General features: G+C 40.4%; 1 protein-coding gene across 1 annotated transcript in view; it reads right to left on the reverse strand.

Moving 5' to 3' along the window:
- LOC126273173 (dnaJ homolog subfamily C member 13) overlaps positions 1-22,953 on the reverse strand; it is a 337,754-nt gene that overhangs the window by 67,301 nt on the left and 247,500 nt on the right. Inside the window, exons 27-30 of the mRNA XM_049976652.1 lie at positions 8,714-8,881; positions 8,345-8,578; positions 8,075-8,237; positions 3,680-3,946 (exon numbers count right to left, since the gene is read on the reverse strand). Coding sequence (XP_049832609.1) covers positions 3,680-3,946; positions 8,075-8,237; positions 8,345-8,578; positions 8,714-8,881 — 832 coding nt within the window. The remainder of the gene's footprint in view (positions 1-3,679; positions 3,947-8,074; positions 8,238-8,344; positions 8,579-8,713; positions 8,882-22,953) is intronic.

A 22,953-nucleotide genomic window follows, 5' to 3' on the forward strand; every position in this document is an offset into this window, starting at 1 on the left:
GTGCTGGAAGTGTTGTGTGTGTGTGTGTGTGTGTGTGTGTGTGTGTGTCATTCTTCTAGTGAAGTTGTGACCAAGTCTATTCAGTAACTCCATATTAGTTAAATGATCTACGCATCTAATTTTCAGCATTATTCTGTGCACCACATTCCAAAAGATTCTTATTCTCTTCTTGTCTAGACTGCTTATGGCCCATGTTTCACTTTCATATATGGCTACACTCCATACAAATACTTTCAGAAAGAGACTTCCCGACACTTAACTCTATACTCTATGTTAACAAATCTCTCTTCTTCAGAAGCACTTTCCTTACCGTCGCCAGTCTACATTTTTATCCTCTCTTCTTCAACCATCATCAGTTACTTTGCTACCCAAATAACAAAACTAATCTACTACTTTAATTGTATCATTTATTAATATATTTCCCTTAGCATCACTTGATTTAATTCAACTACATTCCATTATCCTCATTTTGCTTTTGTTGATTTTCATCTTATATTCCACTTTCAAGTCACGGTCCAGCCCGTTTAATTGTTCTTCCAAGTCCTTTGCTGGGTCTGATGGAATTCCAATGCCATTGCCAAACCTCAAGGTTTATATTTCTTCTCCCTGGATTTTAATTCCTACTCCAAGTTTTTCTTTTGTTCCCTCACTTCTTTCTCAATAGAGAGACTGAATAACACCGGGGATAGGCTATGACCCCATCTCACTCCCTTCTCAATCACTGCTACCCCTTTGTGCCCCCTCAACTCTTATAACTGCTATCTGGTTTCTGCAGAAATTGTAAATAGCCTTATGCACCCTGTATTTTACCCCTGCCACCTTCAGAATTTGAAAGGGTCAACAATGTCAAATCTTTCTTTCAGTCCACAAATGCTATAAACGTAGGTTTGCCCTTCCTTAACCTATCTTCTAAGACAAGTCAAAGGGTCAGTATTGTCTCAGATGTTCCTAAATTTCTACAGAATCCAAACTGATCCTCCCCGAGATCGGCTTCTAGCAGATTTACCATTCATCTTAGTATTTTGCAACCATGATTTAGTAAACTGATAGTTAGATAATTTTCACACCTGTCAGCACCTTTTTTTTTTTCTTTTTTTTTGCAATTGGTATTATTATATTCTCCTTGAAGTTTGAGGGTATTTTGTCTGTCTCATACATCTTTCTCATCATAAGGAAGAGTTTTAACATGGCTGGTCCTCCCAAGGCCATCAGTATTCTAACGGAACGTTGTCTACTCCTGGGGCCTTGTTTCAACTTAGGTGTTCCAGAACTCAGTCAAATTCTTCACGCAGTATCTCCCATATCATCTTCATCTATGTCCACTTTCTTTTCCATAATATTGCCCTCAAGTACATCGACCTTTGATAGCCCTCTATATACTCCTTCCTCCTTTATGCTTTCCCATTTTTGCTTAGGACTGGTTTTCCACCTGAGCTCTTTATATTCCTACAGGCAGTTCTCTTTTCTGGAAAGGACACTTTAATTCTCCTGTAGGCAGCATGTATCTACCCCTAGTGATGTATGCTTCTACATCCTTACATTTGTCCTCTAGCCATTCCTGCTTAGGCATTTTGCACTTCCAGTCAATATCATTTTTTGTACATTTGTATTCCTTTCCTCTAACTTTATTTGCTGCATTTTTATATTTTCTCCTTTAATCAATTAAATTCAATATCTCTTGTGTTACCCAAGGATATCTACTAGCCTTTGTCTTTTTACCTACATGACCCTCTGCTGCCTTTACTCTTTCATCTCTCAAAGCTACCCATTCGTCTTCCATTGTGTTCCTTTCCCCTGTTCTTGTCAATCATTCCCTAATGCTCCCTCTGAAATTCCCTAAAACCTCTGATTTTTTTCACTTTATCCAGACCTCATCACCTTAAATTTGTACCTTTCTGCAGTTTCTTCAGTTTAATCTGCAATTCATAAGCAATAAACTGTGGTCGAAGTCCAGATATGCCCTTGGAAATATCTTACAGTTTAAAAACCTGGTCCCTATATCTTTGTCTTACTACTATGTAATCAATCTGAGGCCTTCTGGTGTCTCCAGGTCTTTTCCACAAATACAACCTCCTTTCACGATTCATGAATCAAGTGTTAGCGATGATTAAGTTACGCTCTATGCAAAATTCTACCGGACAGCTTCCTCCTCCGTTCCATACTCCCAGTCCATATTCACCTACTACTTTTCCTTCTCTTCCATTTCCTACTACTGCATTCCAGTCTCCCATGACTATTAAATATTTGTCTCTCTTCACTATCTGAATAATTTCTTTTTTATCTCATCGTACATTTCTTCAGTATCTTCATCATCTGCAGAGCTAGTTGGCGTAAACGCTTTTACTACTGTGGTGGGTGTGGGCTTCATGTTTATCTTGGCTACAATAATGCATTCACTATGCTGTTAGCAGTAGCTTATCCACTTTCTTATTTTTTATTCATTACTGAATCAACTCCTGCAGTACCCATATTTGATGTTGTATTTGTAGCCCTGTATTCACCTACGAGCTGTCCCGTTCCTCCTGCCACCTAAATTCATTAATTCCCACTATATCTAACTTTCACCTATCCATTTCCCTGTGTAAATTTTCTAACCTACCTGCAATTTACTAACCTACCTGCAATTTTCTAACCTACCTGCCCAATTAAGGGGGCCGACATTCCATGCTCCAATCTGCAGAATGCCAGTTTTGTTTTTCCAGATAACTACATTCTCCTGAGTAGTCCCCATCCGTATATTTGAATGGGGGACTATTTTACCTCCCCTCAGGAAAAATTACAGCTATAGTTTCCCCTTGCTTTCAGCCATTCACAGTACCAGGACAGTGATGCTGTTTTTGTTGGTGTTGCAAGGCCAGTTCAGTCAATGATCCAGACTGTTGCAAGCTGTTGCCCCTCTTCAGGAACCACGTGTTTGTCTGGCCTGTCGACAAATTCCCCTCCATTGTGGTTGCACCTTCAGTACGGCTATTTGTATGGCGGAGGCACACAATTCTCCCCACCAATGGCAAGGTCCATTGTTCGTGGGGGGCTCTCTTTTCCTACCAACACAGTTTTATGACTTCTTATTGTTTTCTCACTGTGCACATGTTGGGTAGAATATTTTGATTGGAGCAGTTGGTCAGGAGCACTTAAGATGCAGGTTTATGTTCTGTTAATCATTCATATCGTATTTATAGCAAATGTGAACTTTCAGTGTGAAGCAATTCTTGTGTTTTTATATTTGGTATAATTACTTGTGGTGAATTACAGCCTGTGTTGTCTGTATCACAATGCAATTCTTAACTTCTAAATCATTGTTACAATAAAGCAACTAATTACTTTTCATTTTTCAAGTGGGGAAGAATAATCGATAAACAGTCTCTGAGCAGATGAGCAGAAGTAATGTAGTATTGCCTTTAATCCTGAAAAATGAGAGTAGGAGGTGTTACACTGTCAGTATCATCAGGGTCACTACCAAATATATTTTTTAACAAATCAAGTTTTTAATGTGACTAGAGAGGATGCACTTCAGAATCTACCTGACATATAAATCAAAAACACTCTTACTGCAGAAATTTTGTGCACCATTAACAAAAAGCTTTTCACACTCTTGTGAAAGAAGCAGAAGTATTGAATTAGGCATCATGAGTACTCTCCATTACTATGTAAGGAGTGTTCCTCTTCTGTGCATACTTACCTTTGTTCAAAGCATCCTTTACTATTTTAGTTGTTGAAACAAGAGCATGTAATGTATCAAGCACCAGTGCTTGGTCATCTGGCAAGCCGTTCAGAGCAAGCAGCAGATATACAACCACCTCAGAAGCAGCTATATCATTAACACATTCTTGATTTCTTGTAACATTTGATACAACATTCAGACTCCACTTCTGTACAGGTTTGCAGCTATCAACATTAAGCAGACCAAATAGTAGTCGGAAGTGACCAATACATTGAATTTCTACACCTGTAACATAAAAGTGATTATTAAATCATCAAATTGTTTGACCAATTCTACAGTTGTCTCATTATCAACTTTCATTATAACAATGGGAAACATCCACAAATGCTAATGGAATAACTTGGTAATTTTTTATTTTTTTTTTGTGGCCTACACAGGGTCAGCATGTTAATCCGAGTTTGCCAGTGCTGGTAATACGAGTAGCCAGATATGCTTCCTGTCAACCCCAGCATCACCTCGGAATAGAAAAGTGTACCCCACCATACCTGTGGTATTAACCTACTCGGATGTGGGAAACTGTGGTATTAACCTACTCGGATGTGGGAAACTGCCACAACATCCCATCCAGCATGACCAGCTCACCAGCCATTATTGTTAATCTATCAGGCAGATTCAATATGGGCCAGCACACTTCAATATGCTAACAATATGGGCCAGCACACTTCAATATGCTGACAATATGGGCCAGCACACTTCAATATGCTGACAATATGGGCCAGCACACTTCAATATGCTGACAATATGGGCCAGCACACTTCACAAAATACTGTATTTACTCGAATCTAAGCCACACCTGAAATTTGAGACTCGAAATTCAAGGGGAGAGAAAAGTCTTAGGCCGCACCTCCAAACTGAAACAAACTTGGTCCATTGTAATATGAGACACATTTTAGGTCGAATGAATGATGATACAGCTACAGTAGTTTGGTTAGAGTTGTAAGCTTAGCAGTTAAGCTTTACCAGGTAGCCATTGCTGTGTGTCAGGCGCTCCGTCCGTATTTATACGGGTACCCTTCCTTTTTCACGTGCTTCGTCTGGTTTGAATTGATTGCTTATTTTTCTTTGATCTGATAAATGCCGTGCTCTTTGTTATAGGTGTTTACATCACTTTAAGCTGAAAATGCATTATTGTACTGTGTCATGCATTGTTTGTCGCATTCTGATAATGTGTGTTTACGGCCTGTTGCCACTCACGGCATGGCATGCTATTGTGCTTGCTACTGCCGCTTACTATTTAAAAAAAAGACAGGAATTGTCTCATAAGCGAAACAATGTCAAGAGACTGCTATTTGTTGTTACTTACACTACTGCTTTCTTTGATATTGATCAACAAGAACCAAATAATAGACTGCGTATGATAGAAGATGTTCTGAACGAGAGTTTAGCAAAAAATTTTCTCCATTTGAAAAACTTTGCAGACGCCTCTTTAGTACATTACATTCTGCACAGAAATTAGAGTCATCTTAGATTTAAAAATCTAGTCAATTGCCGTGCTTCATTTCTGGACTGTATCACTATTAGGCATAAGAATAATACAAATATAAACATGACATGATATGTATATTCTTCCGTGTTTGCTGTTGTCTCACTCTACTTTCGTAGTTTATTAAGCAGACAGGATTTAAATGAGATAGCAGCAAACACGAAAGAATACATGGCAAAATGTTTACATTCTTATTATTCTTAAGGTGAAGAGAATACTGCATGTGATTCAAAATTCATAAAAGTTCCTATTAGCAACCATCTCTTCTCACAGGTAGGAAAAAATTCAGAGCGTAGAGTTGGCCATATTGACAAACATGCCAAACAGTCTTGCCAGTCAGATTTCCATAGTACATTGAAATGCTGCTACATTCGATAATGAACAATATGGAATTTGTATTTACTTCATTGGATAATATATGAAAATGCAGTGCTCGAAACTCGGGGCAGAAAAAAAAGCTCGTATTCCACCGGGGTTGGTTTCCCCCACAAACAGTGGCTCTTATTATAATATTTGTGCATTCTTTATAGCCTGCACACCTATCATTTGGAGAACAGATGTGCAGGTGGACAATGAATGTTGCAACCACAGAAGAAAAAACTGAAACGCTCCTGATTTATGGAGAATGTAGGAGAAATTTTGAGGCTACTGTTGCCCTGTATGCTAAATGCTTTCCAGAGAAAGCTCGCTCGTGACCACCTTCATGTCTGATGGCAGTATACAGACCAGCAAAAGGAAACAAAGCAGTAGTGTCACAGTAGAAGTTAACGAAACAGCTGTACTAGCGGCAGTGCTCCACAACCCATGGATAAGCACCCAGCAATTATACTGTGATTCTCATTTGAAAATCAGATCAATAAGTGTACTGAAGTTGGTGGTACTACATTTGAACACTTACTCCGATTGGAAAAACTGGGTAATGTTCACCTCAAACCATGTTCATAGGGTGTGTCGAGTAGTGCCCTGCCCCATATGTTGAAGAAATACAACACTGTGAATGAGGTTTCTACTTAGAAATTATTAAATATTGGCCCGTTCTACCCTTGAAGCATGGAGGTGGGGGACCACATTCCATTGGTTAGTCAAGGGCCACTGAATAGTGTGTCGTAAATTACAATTGTGTGCACATTTCTAATCCTAAGATGACAGCACCATCAGTGGCAAAATGAAGAAAATTTGTCAGACAAAACATGTAGATTTTGCCACAGAATGGTAATTTGTAATAAAAAACAGCAGTTCCCATTGAAGATTTCAAGGTCCACCCCCCCAAACACACACACACACACACACACACACACACACACACACACACACACACACACACACACAGGGGGGGGGGGGGGGGGGGGGTAGGGATGGCAGGTTGAGTATGGTATCACTGGATGTACCCCTCCAAGACAAACAAATTGGAATCATAACTTTTTTTTATCCATTGTGTGGTTTTTGAGATATTTCAGTATTTTCAGTTAAAATGAACACTCTGTATATATATAAAGCAGACTGTAAGTGTGTCCTGAATCTCCTCCCAAATCCTTGGATCAATTAGCACCAAGTTTAGCACATGAAGAGTAAACTTTACAATTTTCATCATCATGGGGTTTATAACATTACAGATCCAATAGGAGCAGAGACATGGGAGAGCACTTTTCTTTCAGCCCCTTCCACTAAGACAGCCCTGCATGACAGTTGTGTTGTGTGGGAATAGTACTGACCTGCCTTATCGACCCATGCTACAGGGAAGCCTACTCATCAGGATAAGAAACAGTTTTCCAGCCCCCAGTGTGTAACTTCCTTGCACAACAGGTGTGCTGAGTTGGAGTTCGTATGGGCCTGCCTTCTGGCTTCAATTGCAGAGCACGCTGCTTTCAGAAGCAACAACACAGTTTTCAAATGCGTGACATGTAGGCTTCATGACACGTGTGGTATTGCAGTACTATCAGGTTGTTTTAATGATCTGTTTTGCAAGGGCTAAATGTGTGGATTGGTGCAGCAGGTGAAGATTTGAGATAGAGAGGAGAAGAGAGGATAGGCAGAGAGAGGTGGGCAGGCGAAGATGGATACAGGGACAGGGGAGCACAAGAGGAAGCGGACGGGGAGAGGCGAGGCAAGAGGTTCAAATGGCTCTGAGCACTATGGGACTTAACATCTGTGGTCATCAGTCCCCTAGAACTTAGAACTACTTAAACCTAACTAACCTAAGGACATCACACACATCCATGCCCGAGGCAGGATTTGAACCTGCGACCGTAGCAGTTGCACGCATCCGGACTGAGCGCCTAGAACTGTTAGACCACCACGGCCGGCCGAGGCAAGAGGAGGCAGGCGGGAAGAGGGGACGCAAGAGAAGGCGGGTGGGGAGAGGCGGGAGGAGGAGGAGGAGGAGGAGGAGGAGGAGGAGGAGGAGATTGGCACAGAAAGGAAGGGGAGGAATGGATAGGGAGAGGGTAGGAGATAGAGACAGATATGGAGAGGGGGAGAGAGGATGTGAGCAGAGAGATTGGGGCAGTGCAGACAGAGATGGACAGAGAGAGGAGGGAGAAGGATATGAAGAAAGACAAGAGGTGGAGGAAGAGGAGGAGGAGGAGGTGACAAAGAGGGGGGATGAGTAAATGGGCAAGGGGGAGGGGGGAGGAGATGAATAAGAAAAGGGGAAGGAAGATGTGTGTGCAATATATATGATGCATACACAAGTGAAGCCTCAAGGAAAAGGCTTGTTAATAATGTTAACAAGAAGAAGAAGAAGAAGAAGAAGAAGAAGAAGAAGAAGAAGAACGACAACAACAAAAATAGTTACAATTACTATAATGCACAGCTATTACTAAAATCTCAGTTCATATACTATTTGAATATCAAAAATGTTAGCCAAGTACCTGGATTATTTTTAATTACATTATAAAGAGCTTCCAGAGCCATAACAACGTTGTTTACAACTTGTTTGTCTTTCACTGTGAGTGCAATACTTCCTAAGGATGTGAGATGCTCTGACTGAGTAGCCAGAAATTCCAATAAATCAATTGTAAAACCTTTAGGATTCTGCAGGAGAAACAGAACAAATTATTATATCAAATTGTCTCATATGTAGACGTTTCTTTAACATGCACAAGTCAGCTACTGACATTTACACTAAATAGTTCACAAACCTCAATTGGAAATGTTGGTTGTTCATTGTAAATACGAACAAAAATTTCACCAACAATGAGCTCTTTTTTCAGCGCTGAGTATGTGAATTCTGTACCATATGTGGGATCGTCATCATCATCATAATGGAGTTTATTTGATCTCTGTTTTTCAAGATATTCACACAACTCAGCTCTTGTTCCATTATCCCACAGCAAGTATGGTGACTCACAATTACTGTTTAATATCTTCAGAACCTACAATACAAAAAAAACTAAATGAAGTGTCATCAACAATTAATTACACAGATTATAATCATAATTGTAAGTAGTTTTAATAGCATGATTGTATTTGATTGTCGACAGTGCAACAAAGAGTATAAAATAGCACACCTCTGCTGGTTTATCACAGCTCAGTTGTCTTGCGAGGTATGGTGTCAACAGACTGCTTAAGGCTTTTTGGATCACTGAATTCCTTGGGGTGCTATTGTCTCCTGGTAAATATCCACCCAAACGAGCACAAGCAGTAACTGCCAACTTGGCTAATTTGTTTGCAACCTCCTGAAAGAGCAAATTTTTATTTTGATTCACATTTCTATGTTTAATATTAACAATAATACATCAAACTCCAAGGCCCTTCATGTAACCAAGTGCAGAATCCTAAAAGCCCTGAAAAAATCTTACACCATAGCTTAAGTAAAATTTACCTTTATATTTTGAGGAATACATTTTCATGGAGAAAAAAAAAAAGAGAGAAGAAGAAGAAGAAGAAGAAGAAGAAGAAGAAGAAGAAGAAGAAGAAGAAGCACTAGAAGCACTCAAGGGTTACAGCCTTTTACTCGTATGCAGTCATTATTTCCTTGCAAAGGAAGATACCACAAAGACAATTTTGCTGCCATATCAGCAGTATTTTATGCTGAAAATTCCGTACCCCATAAAAGCCAAATATATGTAGCAAACAAAAAATTGGAGTTGTTGCTATAGAATTATATGAAGCATTCAAAAAAATTAAAAAGCATGAGGTTATCAAAAGTTATTCTAGTTTTAATTCAACAGTTTCACAAAGTTCCTTTACTTAAAGAGTTTGAGAACTAACGAAGTAGAGGCACTGGAACAGACTAAGAAAGGAAAGAAACAGAAGATAGCTTTACAAAGTGAGATCTCAGTTTTAAAATGGTTCAGTACTGTAGGACTTACATTTTCTCTCTCTTACTGCCTGCTGGCTTTTCTATAAATTAAGATCTGTTTAACAATTGTTCTGATGTTTCAGCAGCATGGGTGTCAGTACCAAAAATTCACCTTCCATTGCCGGTGGTACACTGGAGTTCAGCCCACTGCCAGAGATTACGTGTATCTGTCATGCCAACGTCTGAGGGCTTTACCCTGGTCATTACTGCTGTGGCTCTACCCTTGTAATGTGCAACAGTCATTTGATGCAGCACAATTAGAATCTAGGATGTATTTACCTTGAGGCTGCATCCATGGGCTCGACTCCTGTATGCCACCAGCAATGGAAGTTGAACATTTGACAATACCAGCAGCTCACAGTAGTGAAACTTCATAAAAACTGTTAAACATTTGGCAAACAACCTGAGGCAAAAGTCAACATGCAATAGGTGAGCAAATGTCCAGGAAAGATTAAATCATTATTTAAATTTTGTTTTGCACTGAAAGGCATACTACTTTGGCTTATAGAGTGTAAATTTGAGAACTATCAAAAATTTCAAATCAAGACTGCTTTTTGAAAGAATAATAGGAGGGAGAGTGGATGGGGAGGGGGAAAAGGACTCCCGAGATATTAAAATCAAACAACATAGCACACATTTGATTGAAAACCAAATATATTATACAAAACTGTAGAGGTTATTTTAAAATTTATTAAAATGATAGAAACAAACACAGGACAGCTTAAATCTACACTCAAGTAAAATGAACTGAATGACACAAAACTAAATCTTCAGTGCTGTTAGCTCACACATCTTCACACCTTCCTGTCTCAGTTCAACTCGTGTGTGTGTGTGTGTGTGTGTGTGTGTGTGTGTGTGTGTGTAGGGGGGGAGGGGGGAAGGAGGGAGGGGGAGGGGGGGGAGGGAGGGAGAGAGAGATATGGCATTGGGGGGGGGGGGGGGGGGGGTGAGGGACTCAACAGCAAGATGATTAGTTCCTTGTTCAAGGACAGTCCATTTGGAGTTAGGGACATCGTTATGTGACGTTCTCCTCCTCCCTTCCCCTCCACTCCCAAAAGCCCCCTCCCACCACAGGCCAAAAAAATTATGTCCCATAATATATACAAAATCAGGATATGAAGCCCCATTACAGTGGAATAATTAATTGGCACCAAGAAATGTAACAGCACATAATACATTTTTATTTGAATCTGCATATTTTATTCAATTAAGAGGACATTGAAAGCTGATTGGGATGAGGTGACAGTGCTTGCACGTGCAGCTGAGTCCCAGTGGACTCACCCTCAGAGCAGATCTCAGGAAGACACGCCGGAAGGGATGCAGTCAACTGGACTCTCTTTTGTAGTAGTGTACTTTGGTGCCAGTCACAGAGCAGGGAACACAGATCCAATCTCCTGTGGCATAAGGCACTAGCTTTGACTGTTTTATGTCCCAGAAGTGGGAAGAGAAGGAACTCTGTTTTTAATAAGGTCCAGGAAGGCACTATTGTGCAGAAATCTTAGAAAGCTGTGCTCTTCTAATCGAACACCCAGATGTTACAGACAACATCTAGAAAATGGAGGGAGAATCCATAGTTTGGAGTGCCTTTGAAAGTTCATTCTGCAGGAACTAAAAGTTTATGCAACATAGTAATTCCAGGATTGGATAATGTAAATAAACTGGAGCTAACAGAGAGAAACTGTACCATGCCTATAAGGACCCATCTCACTGGCCACAGGAGGCGAGAGAGAGAGAAAGAGGAAGATGCCTTTTTTTCAGTACTAAATGGAAGGATGTCTATTACTGGCCAACTGCCTGAAGAAAAATTTAGGGAATGGGATCAGCACTTCTAAGAAACATTTTTACAGTTCGTCACTTGGAAGATCTGTAGCCCAGCCAATCCAAACAGAACAACAAGTGCAAAATGGAGAAAAATTAGTTTTCCTTTTAATAAGCATTCAGTACAAAATTATTTCTTTATCAGTAGCCTCCACTGCCAGATTTCTGCTCTGCTTGCCTCTGATACCGCCAGAACAGATGAGTCGAAGCACTTATAAAAATTTCAGGTTTATTTTAACTTAGCTGTGCTGCACGATGACCAATTCTGCTGCCACTTCAGCCTCCACCTTCAGTTTGTTATGGCGAGATGTTGCACAAGGACAGGAAAGCCATTTTTATGGAAGTTCAGTAACGTAAAGCTTTGCTCTGAAGACTTACATTCAGATTCAAATGACCACTTTGCTTTCAGCTCTGGTCACAGATGCAACACATTCCCTTCTTTAGTACTATCTCTCTTTTTACTAATGTCTTGATAACCATGGTACAACTTTGTGACTGCATTTTTTCCATTTATGCGATCATCAGAATCTTATGTCAGACCCTTTTATCGGATTTGCCAAGGTTTTATTTTAATATCAGTATTACTTCTCAAATGGTTTGCAAGTCAATTTATGGCATAAACAGAATTGATTGTAATTACTGTTTCGTTTACTAGCACTGAATTCATAATCCATTGTTTTGGAGGGTGTCTAATTCACGTCAGATCAGTGGGCCTATTTACGTACCTCCACTTTGAAAGATGACCTGCCCTACTATTCTGGCCAACTCCTGTACAGGATTTGTTGACCTGCGATTTCCTGACATCGAAGTCAGATTTGTGAAAATTGGCAGGACTTGCATTGCTATCTAAACAAATAAATGAAGTCACTAAACTTAAACATAGCTCAAAGTTGGTGGCACATAACCTCTTTGCAATAACGTGAGGTTGGTATATGTTCACTGTTGACCAGCTGAAAAATCATCACTGTACTTTTGGAGAGGATTTTATTTACTTTGCTTGTGCTAAATGTTGCGAGTTAGGAGTGGACTGAATTTTAGTTTGCACATGATGACTGAGAAATTATATGTTAGGTTGATTAGCTTTTCTTGAACACCAAATTTGTGTGATCTTTACCAATTGTGTTAGAAAATGACAAGGTTTGCCAGAGCATGAACTACAAGTTTTGCACAGATGAGTGACTATGGAGGGAAGTTTCATGAAACTTAGAAACATTCGACAGTGTTGCAGACATGGACATGCTGCAAGAAAATAGTCAGAAATTAGAAACCAGTGAGCAGTGTAAAGTAACATCTCAGAATGAACATAACATGAATATGGGCAAGGTCAGGAAAAAATTACTTATAATGTATATGTAGTAGTGTTCAGGAGAGCAGATGAGTGTGCAACTTCACATGCAGCAGAAAATTCAGAAACTACAAGTTACAAAACTGCAGCACAGAGTGATGTTCATCGTGAGCCCTTGCTGATCACTTACTGTATTTAAGTAGCACAGTTTTCTAATGCAGATGTTTAGGAAAAGTGAAAATCTACTTAAGCAAAGTGAAGATAGAAATGATGCAAGATTTAAGAAACACCAAAAGAAAAGAGATTATTATTTTAAGAATCATGTGGAACTCTTTAAAAAAGTTAAGAAATATGGGATGCATAATTTTAATAAAATAAGGTGCAATTTAAAATCTTACACATAATGCTAAATAAACAGACAGGAGACATGAATCAAAAACTTGAAGACCACATGAAGAAATGTGAGCAACAGAGAACAACTTCAGACAGTAAGATGCATCAGCTTAACTTAAAAGTAGACAAACTGGTGCAGGACACTAAAGGCATGACGGAAGAAATAAGGAAAGATGTCAATATCGATAATACCAATACTAAGAACATTGACACTAATACGAAGAACAGTGAGAGCCATACAAAGCATATTGATATCAATAAAGATATTGAAGCAGTTAATTCATGGAGAGAGGAGTATGTAAACTCAAAGAATAATACGATGAAGAAAGTGGTAGAGCAGGTTGAATTGCTAATCGGAAACTATGGAGCAGTTATTGAATCATAATTAAATGTCATTTGACAGAATGATACCAATAAACACAAGCAAACATGTCAAAATAGGAGATTTCAGTACATGTTGCACATAAATCAGAGGAAAGTGAAAAGTATGGAAAAATGGGAGATCAAGGAAAATATACTGCATCAGCATAATGCTATCATATTCTGATCCACCAGTAACCACCACTATGAGTCTGAAACTGTATTATGTGACATGTATGGGTAGGAAACTGGGAAGCAGTTTGTGTCAGTAAAAAAGGTTTCCTTTATTCCCAGATGTTGCAAACTGTCTACAGCCAAAGCTATGGATCGAAAAATTCCATGGAAGATTACCAAAATCTTGGACACGTTTAAAAATTAGGTTCATATATATTGACTTCAGAAAGGAGGTAGCGATGAAAATGTCATCAATTGCAGGACAGCGCAAGATGTGTGACAAATTCACATACGCCTTTCTTCAAGAATACTGGTTGAGAGGAACACAAGAACAGATAAAGATTGGAATAATGATGACAGAAAACTATGTAGAGTTGAGGTGGCCAGATCTCTTACAGTTTTTCAAAGATATGGTGGGGAGGTGGTGATTTTTAGGTGCATCATATGGGCCATCAGAAATTTTACACATTTGCTTGACAAAGCTCCCACGTGAAGGTGAGAAAGAGGTAACGATCACTGGCAGAAACATGCACGATATTCAAGGATTCCAGCAAGTACCGCATGAATTAGGATACAAAAGGAGTGGAGAAGTGAGGGCACCAGTATATTTTATTCAGATTAACTTTCTGCCGGTAAACCTACAAGTAAACAAAAAACAGGGGAATGAGACACCCTCCAAGAAGAAATGGAAATGCGTGGGATAGAAGAAATGATAACCAATAACCTCAGTATTGGCCACATGACCAAAGAAATAACTAAAGACATGACAATAAACCAAATAATGACAGACAAGACGATAGACAAGGGGACAGAGTAGAGATTGTTGAAGTCAGAGGACCTTACCCCCAACAAAACCCAAGAAATGATGACATAGAAATGATTTTCGTAACCTACTAGAAATGACCACTTCAGAACAGACAGTTCAATGTGCTAGAACAGCAATAGCATGCAATGTAGAGTTTGAGGATCTTAGGAATATATCTTTAGCAGAAGAGGACGAGGATGAAGTTTGTGAAACCTTGTTGTAAATGATGATTTAATAGTAGGTTAGTCCATTGTACACCTGATTTCTATTTTACACATGCATATTTATTATGTTCGTGACAGGGAGAAGAAATGAGCAGTGCACAAGACACCAAATGTAAAGGTTAGAGGAGTCATGAGTGATGAGAGTGCCAATGTGAAGGAGCAAGTGTGTGTAGATTTAGAGTCCCAAACTAATGATTTTTGTGTGTTTATGGTGGAACAGGGTCTGACAGTAGAGGCAATGTTGGGAATTGGTTTCTTAAAATGGTATGAGATGTATAACATTAGCTTGGTTTTCAAGCCATGGCAATTCAAATAAAATATTTGAGCTTTTCATGGTTACCGTCACCACCATCACCACCACCACCACCACCACTAAAACACATTGCCGAGGTTGACACAGTTTCCACTTATATAGGCACATTTGCAACCTCTGGCACCTCATCGAGAGAACATGCTCAGAAGGTGATTCGTGCAGCTCATAGAAGCTCCAGCCTGCCACGGGATTGAGAGATGTCAAGTGGTGCGAGGGGCTGGCACCAGGTTTGAAGCTTCCACTGAAGCACCACAGTTTGTCAATGGTCATTCTTGCAGACAGCTTGTTGGGTGTCATGTCTATATAGAAGGCAGCGCAGTGGTTGCACCTTAGCTTGTAGATTACATGAATTGTTTCACAGGCAGCCCTGCCTTTGATAGGATAGGTGATGTTTGTGACTGGACTGGAGTAGGTGGTAAGAAATGAGAAATGTTCTGGCCATTACCCTTCCTTCCCCTCCCACAGTGGTATTCCATTGTCCAACAAACCTACACAATATACTCATCCATCACTACACAACCCCTGCTAGCAAGCACTTGCCTCATGGTTCATATCCCTGTAATAGACCTAGATGCAGGACCTGTCCCATGTCCCATACATCCTCCCACCATGAATGGCCACCAACAAACTATGGCCAAGAAACAAGTGGACCAACCTGTTGCTGAGCACGCTGCTCAACACAATGTCCTTCATTTCAGTGACTGCTTCACAGCCTGTGGCATATGGATCCTTCCCACCAATACCAGCTATTATGAATTGTGCAGGTGGGAACTCTCCCTGCAGTATATCCTATGTTCCCATAACCCTCCTCGCATCAACCTTTGTTAGTCATTGCATTTCACTGTCTCCCACCCCTACCCTGCAATCCCTCCCCCTCGCTGCCCCAGCCTCCTCCTTATCCCACACAGATGCCACTCCCATAATGCACAGCTGCTGTTGGTCACAGAGTGGCTTTAGCTGCCAGAGGTCAAAGCCGTGTGTGCATGTGTGTGTGTGTGTGTGTGTGTGTGTGTGTGTGTGTGTGTGTGTGTGTGTGTGTTTTTACAACAAAGGCCTTGATGACTGAAAGCTTATATTGTAATGCTCTTCTTGTTCTGCCTATCTGCCACTCAGCATCTTCGCTATATGGGGAGTAGCAACTTTACTTTTTATCATGATGTTACATTCCCTCCATTTCCATTGTTTAACCCTACTTTTCCTCAGTCCTTCACTTAATAAACTTAATAAACAACTGTTTCAGAATTCTCTCATAATTGTGTCTGAACAACATGTTGAAGAGGAGAGACCATGTTAACTCTGCTGAGTTTTGGCAAAAGAAGCAAATTTTAACAAGGCTAATAGAGAAATGTGTAGGTTTAATTCAAATTTCCCCACTCGTGACCCTCCTCTGAAAGTTACAAATGGTTCACAAATCATGCAAAAATAAATAGCTGCATTTTCAGCAGAATTCTTTTTAGATAGCAACTAAAGAAAAGGTGAAAGAGTTTTTTTAATGGTCCCCATACAAGAGAGAATATGGAGCAACCTCACTTAATATTTACCAAAAATGTGAGTATAGGCTTAGTTCAGAATGGCACTTCCCCTCCAGCACACTGAGCGACCGCCCACTGCTGCCGATCTCAGCACGCTTTCCCAGTCGACTGCACATCTAGTGGCCACGTCATTTTGCACTCACTATACCAGGTGGTGAAAACTAACTGTGTTCAAGTATCGATTAGCATGTGTCGGTTCCCTGTACACTGAACGAGCAATCCGGCCTTCTACCTTCGACTCATATAAAACATCCAAGAATGCTAGCTTGCCATCCTTCTCTGTCTCAATAGTAAATTTAATGTAGAGATGGACAGTGTTCTTGTGATCAATCATTTCCTGCAGTGCATTTTCACCATGAGGACATATCAAGAAGTTATTATCAACATACCTTAAGAAGCAATATGGATGCAATGCCACGGTATGAAGTGTGGAAACAGTTAACACACCAGTACCCCAATGGAATGGGGCAGATACTTTTCCACACCTGCAACCACTGAAGCATTTGACACACATGCCGTAAGGTGCAGCAAAGTCCATGCAAGCATGGCCCAAAAGTATATAGATACCTAGCCATTCTACACTAAAGTCACTTGTGCTATATCACAACTCTACTACTAAGGGGCTGCAACACTTGAGGCACCATCTGAAATGCTTTTTGTGGATCACAGTTTGATTCTGCGACAGGGCAGTACGCCTCACACAAAGAGATCTGGAGCTGCTGCCGTATCAGGCCAGCACTGGGCCTGAAAATCATTTTGCTGGCCATCAATGCCATTAGGCCATCACCCACCTGACACCTGCTACACAGTGTTGGAGGCACATACCTCACCACCGCACTTGCAGTCATAATTAGCTGAAGCTGCCGGGTCTGGAGTCATCGCTGACAGAGGTGGGTGCATCATGAGCTATTGCTCAGCTGACACTGCATTCTGTCAACACTGCTGGATGACAATACACAGGAGGCTACTGGATGCCTTAGCCACACCACTGCTTCCTGAATTAAACCATAGCAGGGAGCCACAATAAAGCAATTGGGAAGCTTTCAGCTGCTTGACTGACACCGCAGTGCCCTCTTCATCCCTTCAGCACCAGTCGCCTTCAATGATGTCAAAGTACTGATATTGCCTTTTCAGTGCAACATCTGGACCTATATCCTGCAGTACAGTGTGTCAAGAATTTTAACTGTTGTGTCGAAGAATATTGGTCATAGAAAAGCAGCTTGACTGCGGCACTCTTTGTAAGATGAATGATCTTAAAGTAAGGAGACAGTAGACGTGTCGCTCTGTAGAGGTAACGGGGGTCATGATTGTCTAATACCTGTCAGACGTACACTATGTAGCTTAAACAGTCATTCAGCATCGAATGAAGAATCAGTATCAGTAGTGTGTTCATTGCATAATCATTACGGGCATTTACCTAGGCAGTGCTGAGATTCAAAATGGCTGCAGAACTAGAGGCAGTTTGTACACTGTCAGAAAAGATTCACACATATGACAGCAGTTAATGCAGAGTTATGTAGTTTGATAGAAGTAATGTTGCCACAGTGAAATATACATTTAGCAGCCCTCAGTTTAGCTGCTCCTTTCTCTGACAAATCAGTTGACAATGAGCAAATGTTAATGAAGAATCTTGGGAATTTGGCAGAGATGTAAGGGTGGTCTGATGCAGAATTTCTAACAGTGGCAAACTCAAGATAAAGTGGAGAAGCAAAAGCTTATGTTGCCCCAAGAGACTGTAAAATAGTGCAGGTGACTGCTTTGCGTAAGGAGGGCAAAAGAACGGGCCTGAAAAATTACAGGTCAAAATCCCAAACATCAGTCTGTTGCAGAATCCTTGAACATATTATGAGCTTAAATATAATAAATTTTCTTGAGACCAAGAAACTTACGTCCACCAATGAGTATGGTTTTAGAAAGCATCGCTCATGTGAAACTCAGTTTGCCCTTGTTTCACAAGATATACGGAAACTATGAATGAAAGGCAATAGACAGACGCCATATTTCTAGATTTCCCAGAAGTTTTTGACACAGTCCCCCTTTCAGACTGTTAAAGAAGGTATGAGCATATGTAATAGGTTCACAAATATGCAAGTGGTTCAAAGACTTCTTAAGTTACAGAACCCAGTACATTGTCCTCAACAGCAAATGTCCATCAGAATTAAAGATATCATCAGGAATGCCCCATAGAAGTGGTATACGACTGCTGTTATACGATTTGGTGGGCAGGGTAGGCAGCACTCTTCAGTTGTTTGTTGACTGTAGGATGATACAAGATGACTTAAGATAAGATTTTTAGTTGGTGTGATGAATGGCAGCTAGTTCTAAATGTAAAAAAATGTAAGTTAATGCAGATGTAGGAAAAACAAACCCGTAATGTTTGGATACAGCATTAGTAGTGCAGATGTAGGAAAAACAAACCCGTAATGTTTGGATACAGCATTAGTAGTGTCCTGCATGACATGGTCATGTCATTTGAATATCTGCAAAGTCATATGAAATTGAGTGAGCAAATGAGGTTTGTAGTAGGAAAGTTGAATAGCCAAGTTTAGTTTATTGGGAGAATTCTAGGAAAGACTGTAGAAATTACTAGTACCGATATAGTGTAACTTCTTCCACACACTGTAAGGTGGCTTGCAGAGTTTTGATGTTGATGTAGATGTTGCAGAGAGGATCTCAAGAGAGCTAACATGTTCAAGGGATTTTTAAAAAAAGGTCGATTCAAAGGTACAGTCCATTAAGTAACACCATGGCCAGGTTAATCAGTAGAAAAATGTATCTGACAACAAACTAAAACATATACAGACATCATATATGAACAAAAGAAAAATGCAAATAAAGTTAATAATACAGCCAGTCACTAGCAGCATCAATAATAGCTTGGCATCTCCAAGGCATGTGTGAAACCTGGTTTCCCACATACACATGTGGAAGAGACCTCCAAATACGTCAAATCTGCATTGACAGCTGTTTCAAAGTGAAGATGTTTTCCCTTGCAACTTCTTTTCAACAGGATTAGCATCAGGTGTCCATGAGGCCCAACCCAGTATCTGCACACCTTTCTCCTGTTTCCAGTCACCCATGTGGTGCTTCAGATCATTGACATACAGGAGTATCCAAACTTCATTTCTGTTGATGAACCAACGTTTGGAAATCAGCATCAAATGTCTTCGATAAATGCAATGCATAATCTGCATTCGTGCCTCTTCTTTGGTATTTCAGTCAAGAATTCAAAGTAAACTAATGTTTTATGAACATTTCATGAAGGACAAAGGTCCCTCTGTTGGATTGTGAAAGACCTAAGGTGATATCTCTTACTATATGTGTGTAAAGATGCAGGCTCATTCTTAATAGACTTTATACAAAGCACTACTGCCAGATATTTTTAGGGGACAGTTGTGCATGGTAACACAGAAGCATATCAAATCAGAAGAAGAATTTGTGGATGGTATAACAAAGATCAATGGTAATACATATGAGCTGAGGCAGGATTCTATGATGAATGAATTAACGTCACGAGAGGCACAGCACAGGGGCTGCACTCATTATTATGATGGTTGACTTCATAAATGTCAATGAGAATATGGACAGTAGTTCTGATTGAATTGCCTGCTGCTGTCAAATTGGCAGATGAATGTGCAAGGAAATTATCATGTCAACTGGATTGAAAACTGCATGGACAGTGTTACCAGCTGACAGCAGGTGTGAACAGACCAGTCATGAGCAGAAGGAATTTCATCAGCAGTGGGACAGTGGAAGCAGTGGCAGATGTCAGCATAATGGTAACAAGAAGAAGTAGCAGACTGGCAAAGATGCAGATGTTGTTGGTGGTGGTGGTGGTTAGTGTTTAACGTCCCATCAACAACGTGGTCATTAGAGACGGAGCGCAAGCTCGGGTTAGGGAAGAATTGGGAAGGAAATCGGCCGTGCCCTTTCAAAGGAACCATCCCGGCATTTGCCTGAAACGATTTAGGGAAATCACGGAAAACCTAAATCAGGATGGCCGGAGACGGGATTGAACCGTCGTCCTCCCGAATGCGAGTCCAGTGTGCTAACCACTGCGCCACCTCGCTCAGTGCAGATGTTAAATGCCAAAGAGAACTCTAGGTCCACATATGGGCATTCCCAGTAAAATTAAAAGGTGGGCTGTATGATCAGAGCAATAGTAGGGAAAAAAAGAATTAAATGATATTGCTAGACACAGGGGTGCATGTTTTGGTCACCAGTGCAGATTTGGTGGAACATAAGCAATGGAACCCACCATGGTGCAGGCTGGGTGAAGCAAGGTAAAAATGTCACATGATTTCATATAACGTGTAGCCATTCTGCCACATGTGACTGAGGCTATGACAGGATTCTGGGTTTGCATGAGAATTGTGACAAAACTGATCTTCATCAGCACATGGTGGAGCTTGTTGGAAAAATTTTTCAAATGAGCAATACTGCTGCCAGTGTAGCGATGTCACAAAGTGGGTCCATCGAGTACGACAAGCCACTCAAATCATGAACAATCACACTAATACTCAATTCACACAATTGTGCACCTCAGGGTATCAGGAAATTGCTCTGGGTTAATGTAAAGTCTAACTTAACAATAAAGATTTTGTGTAAAGTGGAAACGTTGGAAGTAAATGAAGCACTAGATCAGATGGGCTGATAAGTGAAATGAAGTGTTGTATGCAATCAAGAGGTAAATAGTGAAAAACACTGTATCTGTGTTTGTAGATTATTTCAGCACCGAGGACTTAAGGTTGATAAACAGATTATTAATTGCTAATGTAGGTATCCTAGAGGAGGAACAGTTGGAATACAAGCCATGAAGGCCATGGACAGTTGCCAAACGCCATTCAAACAGCATTGCCCAGGAAAGTGAAGAACCTATAGCGAAGTCATATGGAACAGACAGAAGAGTTACTGTTGGAATTTAGCAATTTGCTTTTCCCAAAAAGGGTCACTACAAGAAACGCATATCATGCAGCATCGGTTACCAACAAAAAAAATGCTTCACTGGTTTACTGCTACCCGTACAGAGGTCTGAGGTACTTGCAGCCAATTATGGAAGAATTCATCAATCAGGAACTAAAGAGTGGCATTAATGAGGAATGTAATAGCCCATGGGTGGCCTAAATTGTTGTTGTGCCCAAAAAAATCAGCGGCTGTATCACAAAAATGTAGATTTTGTTCCAATTATTGACACCTGAATGCCAAAGCTATAGCAGATGCCTACCTTTGTTGAATACTGCAGAAGCCACAGACAATTTAGGCCAGTGTGTGTAGTCTTTAACAATGGACTTAAGCAATGGCTACGGTCAGCTAGAAGTCATTCTGGAAGACTGATGAAAAACAGCATTTCCCAGTGTGCGGACATTATCAACTCAGGAGGAGGTCTTTTGGATAGAAGAAGGCACCTGTGACATTTCAGAGGTTGCTGGACAAAGTTCTCAGAGGATTGAAACCTTGTGATGGCCTGGCATATCTTGAGGATTCAATCATCTTTGTGACTGATGTGGAGCAGCACTTACATCCCCTAAGGGAAGCATTCCTGAGATTGAGAGCCACAAATTTAATGTTGAGTAAAGAGATGTGTCATTCTGTGTTGTAAGAGGTGGCAACCTTGGGTTGAGGACAGACCCAAGGTTCGTGAATTTCCTGTACCTGAATTAGTGAAGGAATTACAATCATTTCTTGATGTCACAAATTATTATACAAAATTCATAGAAGAGTTTGTGGAAACTGCCAGACTACTGACACAGTTACTGATAAAAGGTTCAAAATTTGTTTGGTCGTAGGACTGACAGTGTGTTGTTGAGAAACTAAAAGAAGCTTTGAATTGAATCAAATCTTGGTATTTTCAAATTTCAATAAGGACTTTATTCTTCCAAGTGACACATCCAAGTGTGTACTTTGTTGTGTGTTGTCTCAATAAACAGAGGGCACAGAACATCTGCTGGCCTACACATCAAGGCAAATGAACTCTGAAGAGAATAATTAGTCCCTAACCGAGAAGGAAATGTTGAGCCTTACCTATGGGATAATCTACTTCAAGTGTCATCTTTATGGGAAAACATTCTGAATGATAACAGCTCATCCAGCACTGAAATGGTTGCATGGGTTAAAGGATCCATCTAGTAGGTTGGCATGGTGGGCAATACAATTGGGGGACTGATTTTGAGGTCATACATAAACCTAGAAAAATACATGGGAATGCACATATGTTAAGTAAAAAAGTAAAAGTTTTACAGATAGGTGGTACTGAGCTTAAGGAAGAGCAGACAGCACAGGGAATGGATAGTGGATGTAAACAATGTAGTAGGCAATCACAGTTTTGCATACAAGATTGACTGCTGCGGTAGTTTGCAAGTGGTGGTGCCAGCAAACTCATAATCATGAGCGACGAAGGTCTACTGACAGGTGAGCAGCAGAGAAGTACTGGTGGAAGAACAGGAAGTCGGATGTGGGCCAATATTTACAGAATTGGATACAGTATGCACAGAGAGCAGATCTGTGTCAGACAAGAGTACCACTCGAGAAGTCAACTGAAGCAT

The sequence above is a fragment of the Schistocerca gregaria genome, chromosome 5 (genome assembly GCF_023897955.1).
Source record: "Schistocerca gregaria isolate iqSchGreg1 chromosome 5, iqSchGreg1.2, whole genome shotgun sequence".
Lineage (NCBI taxonomy): Eukaryota > Metazoa > Arthropoda > Insecta > Orthoptera > Acrididae > Schistocerca > Schistocerca gregaria.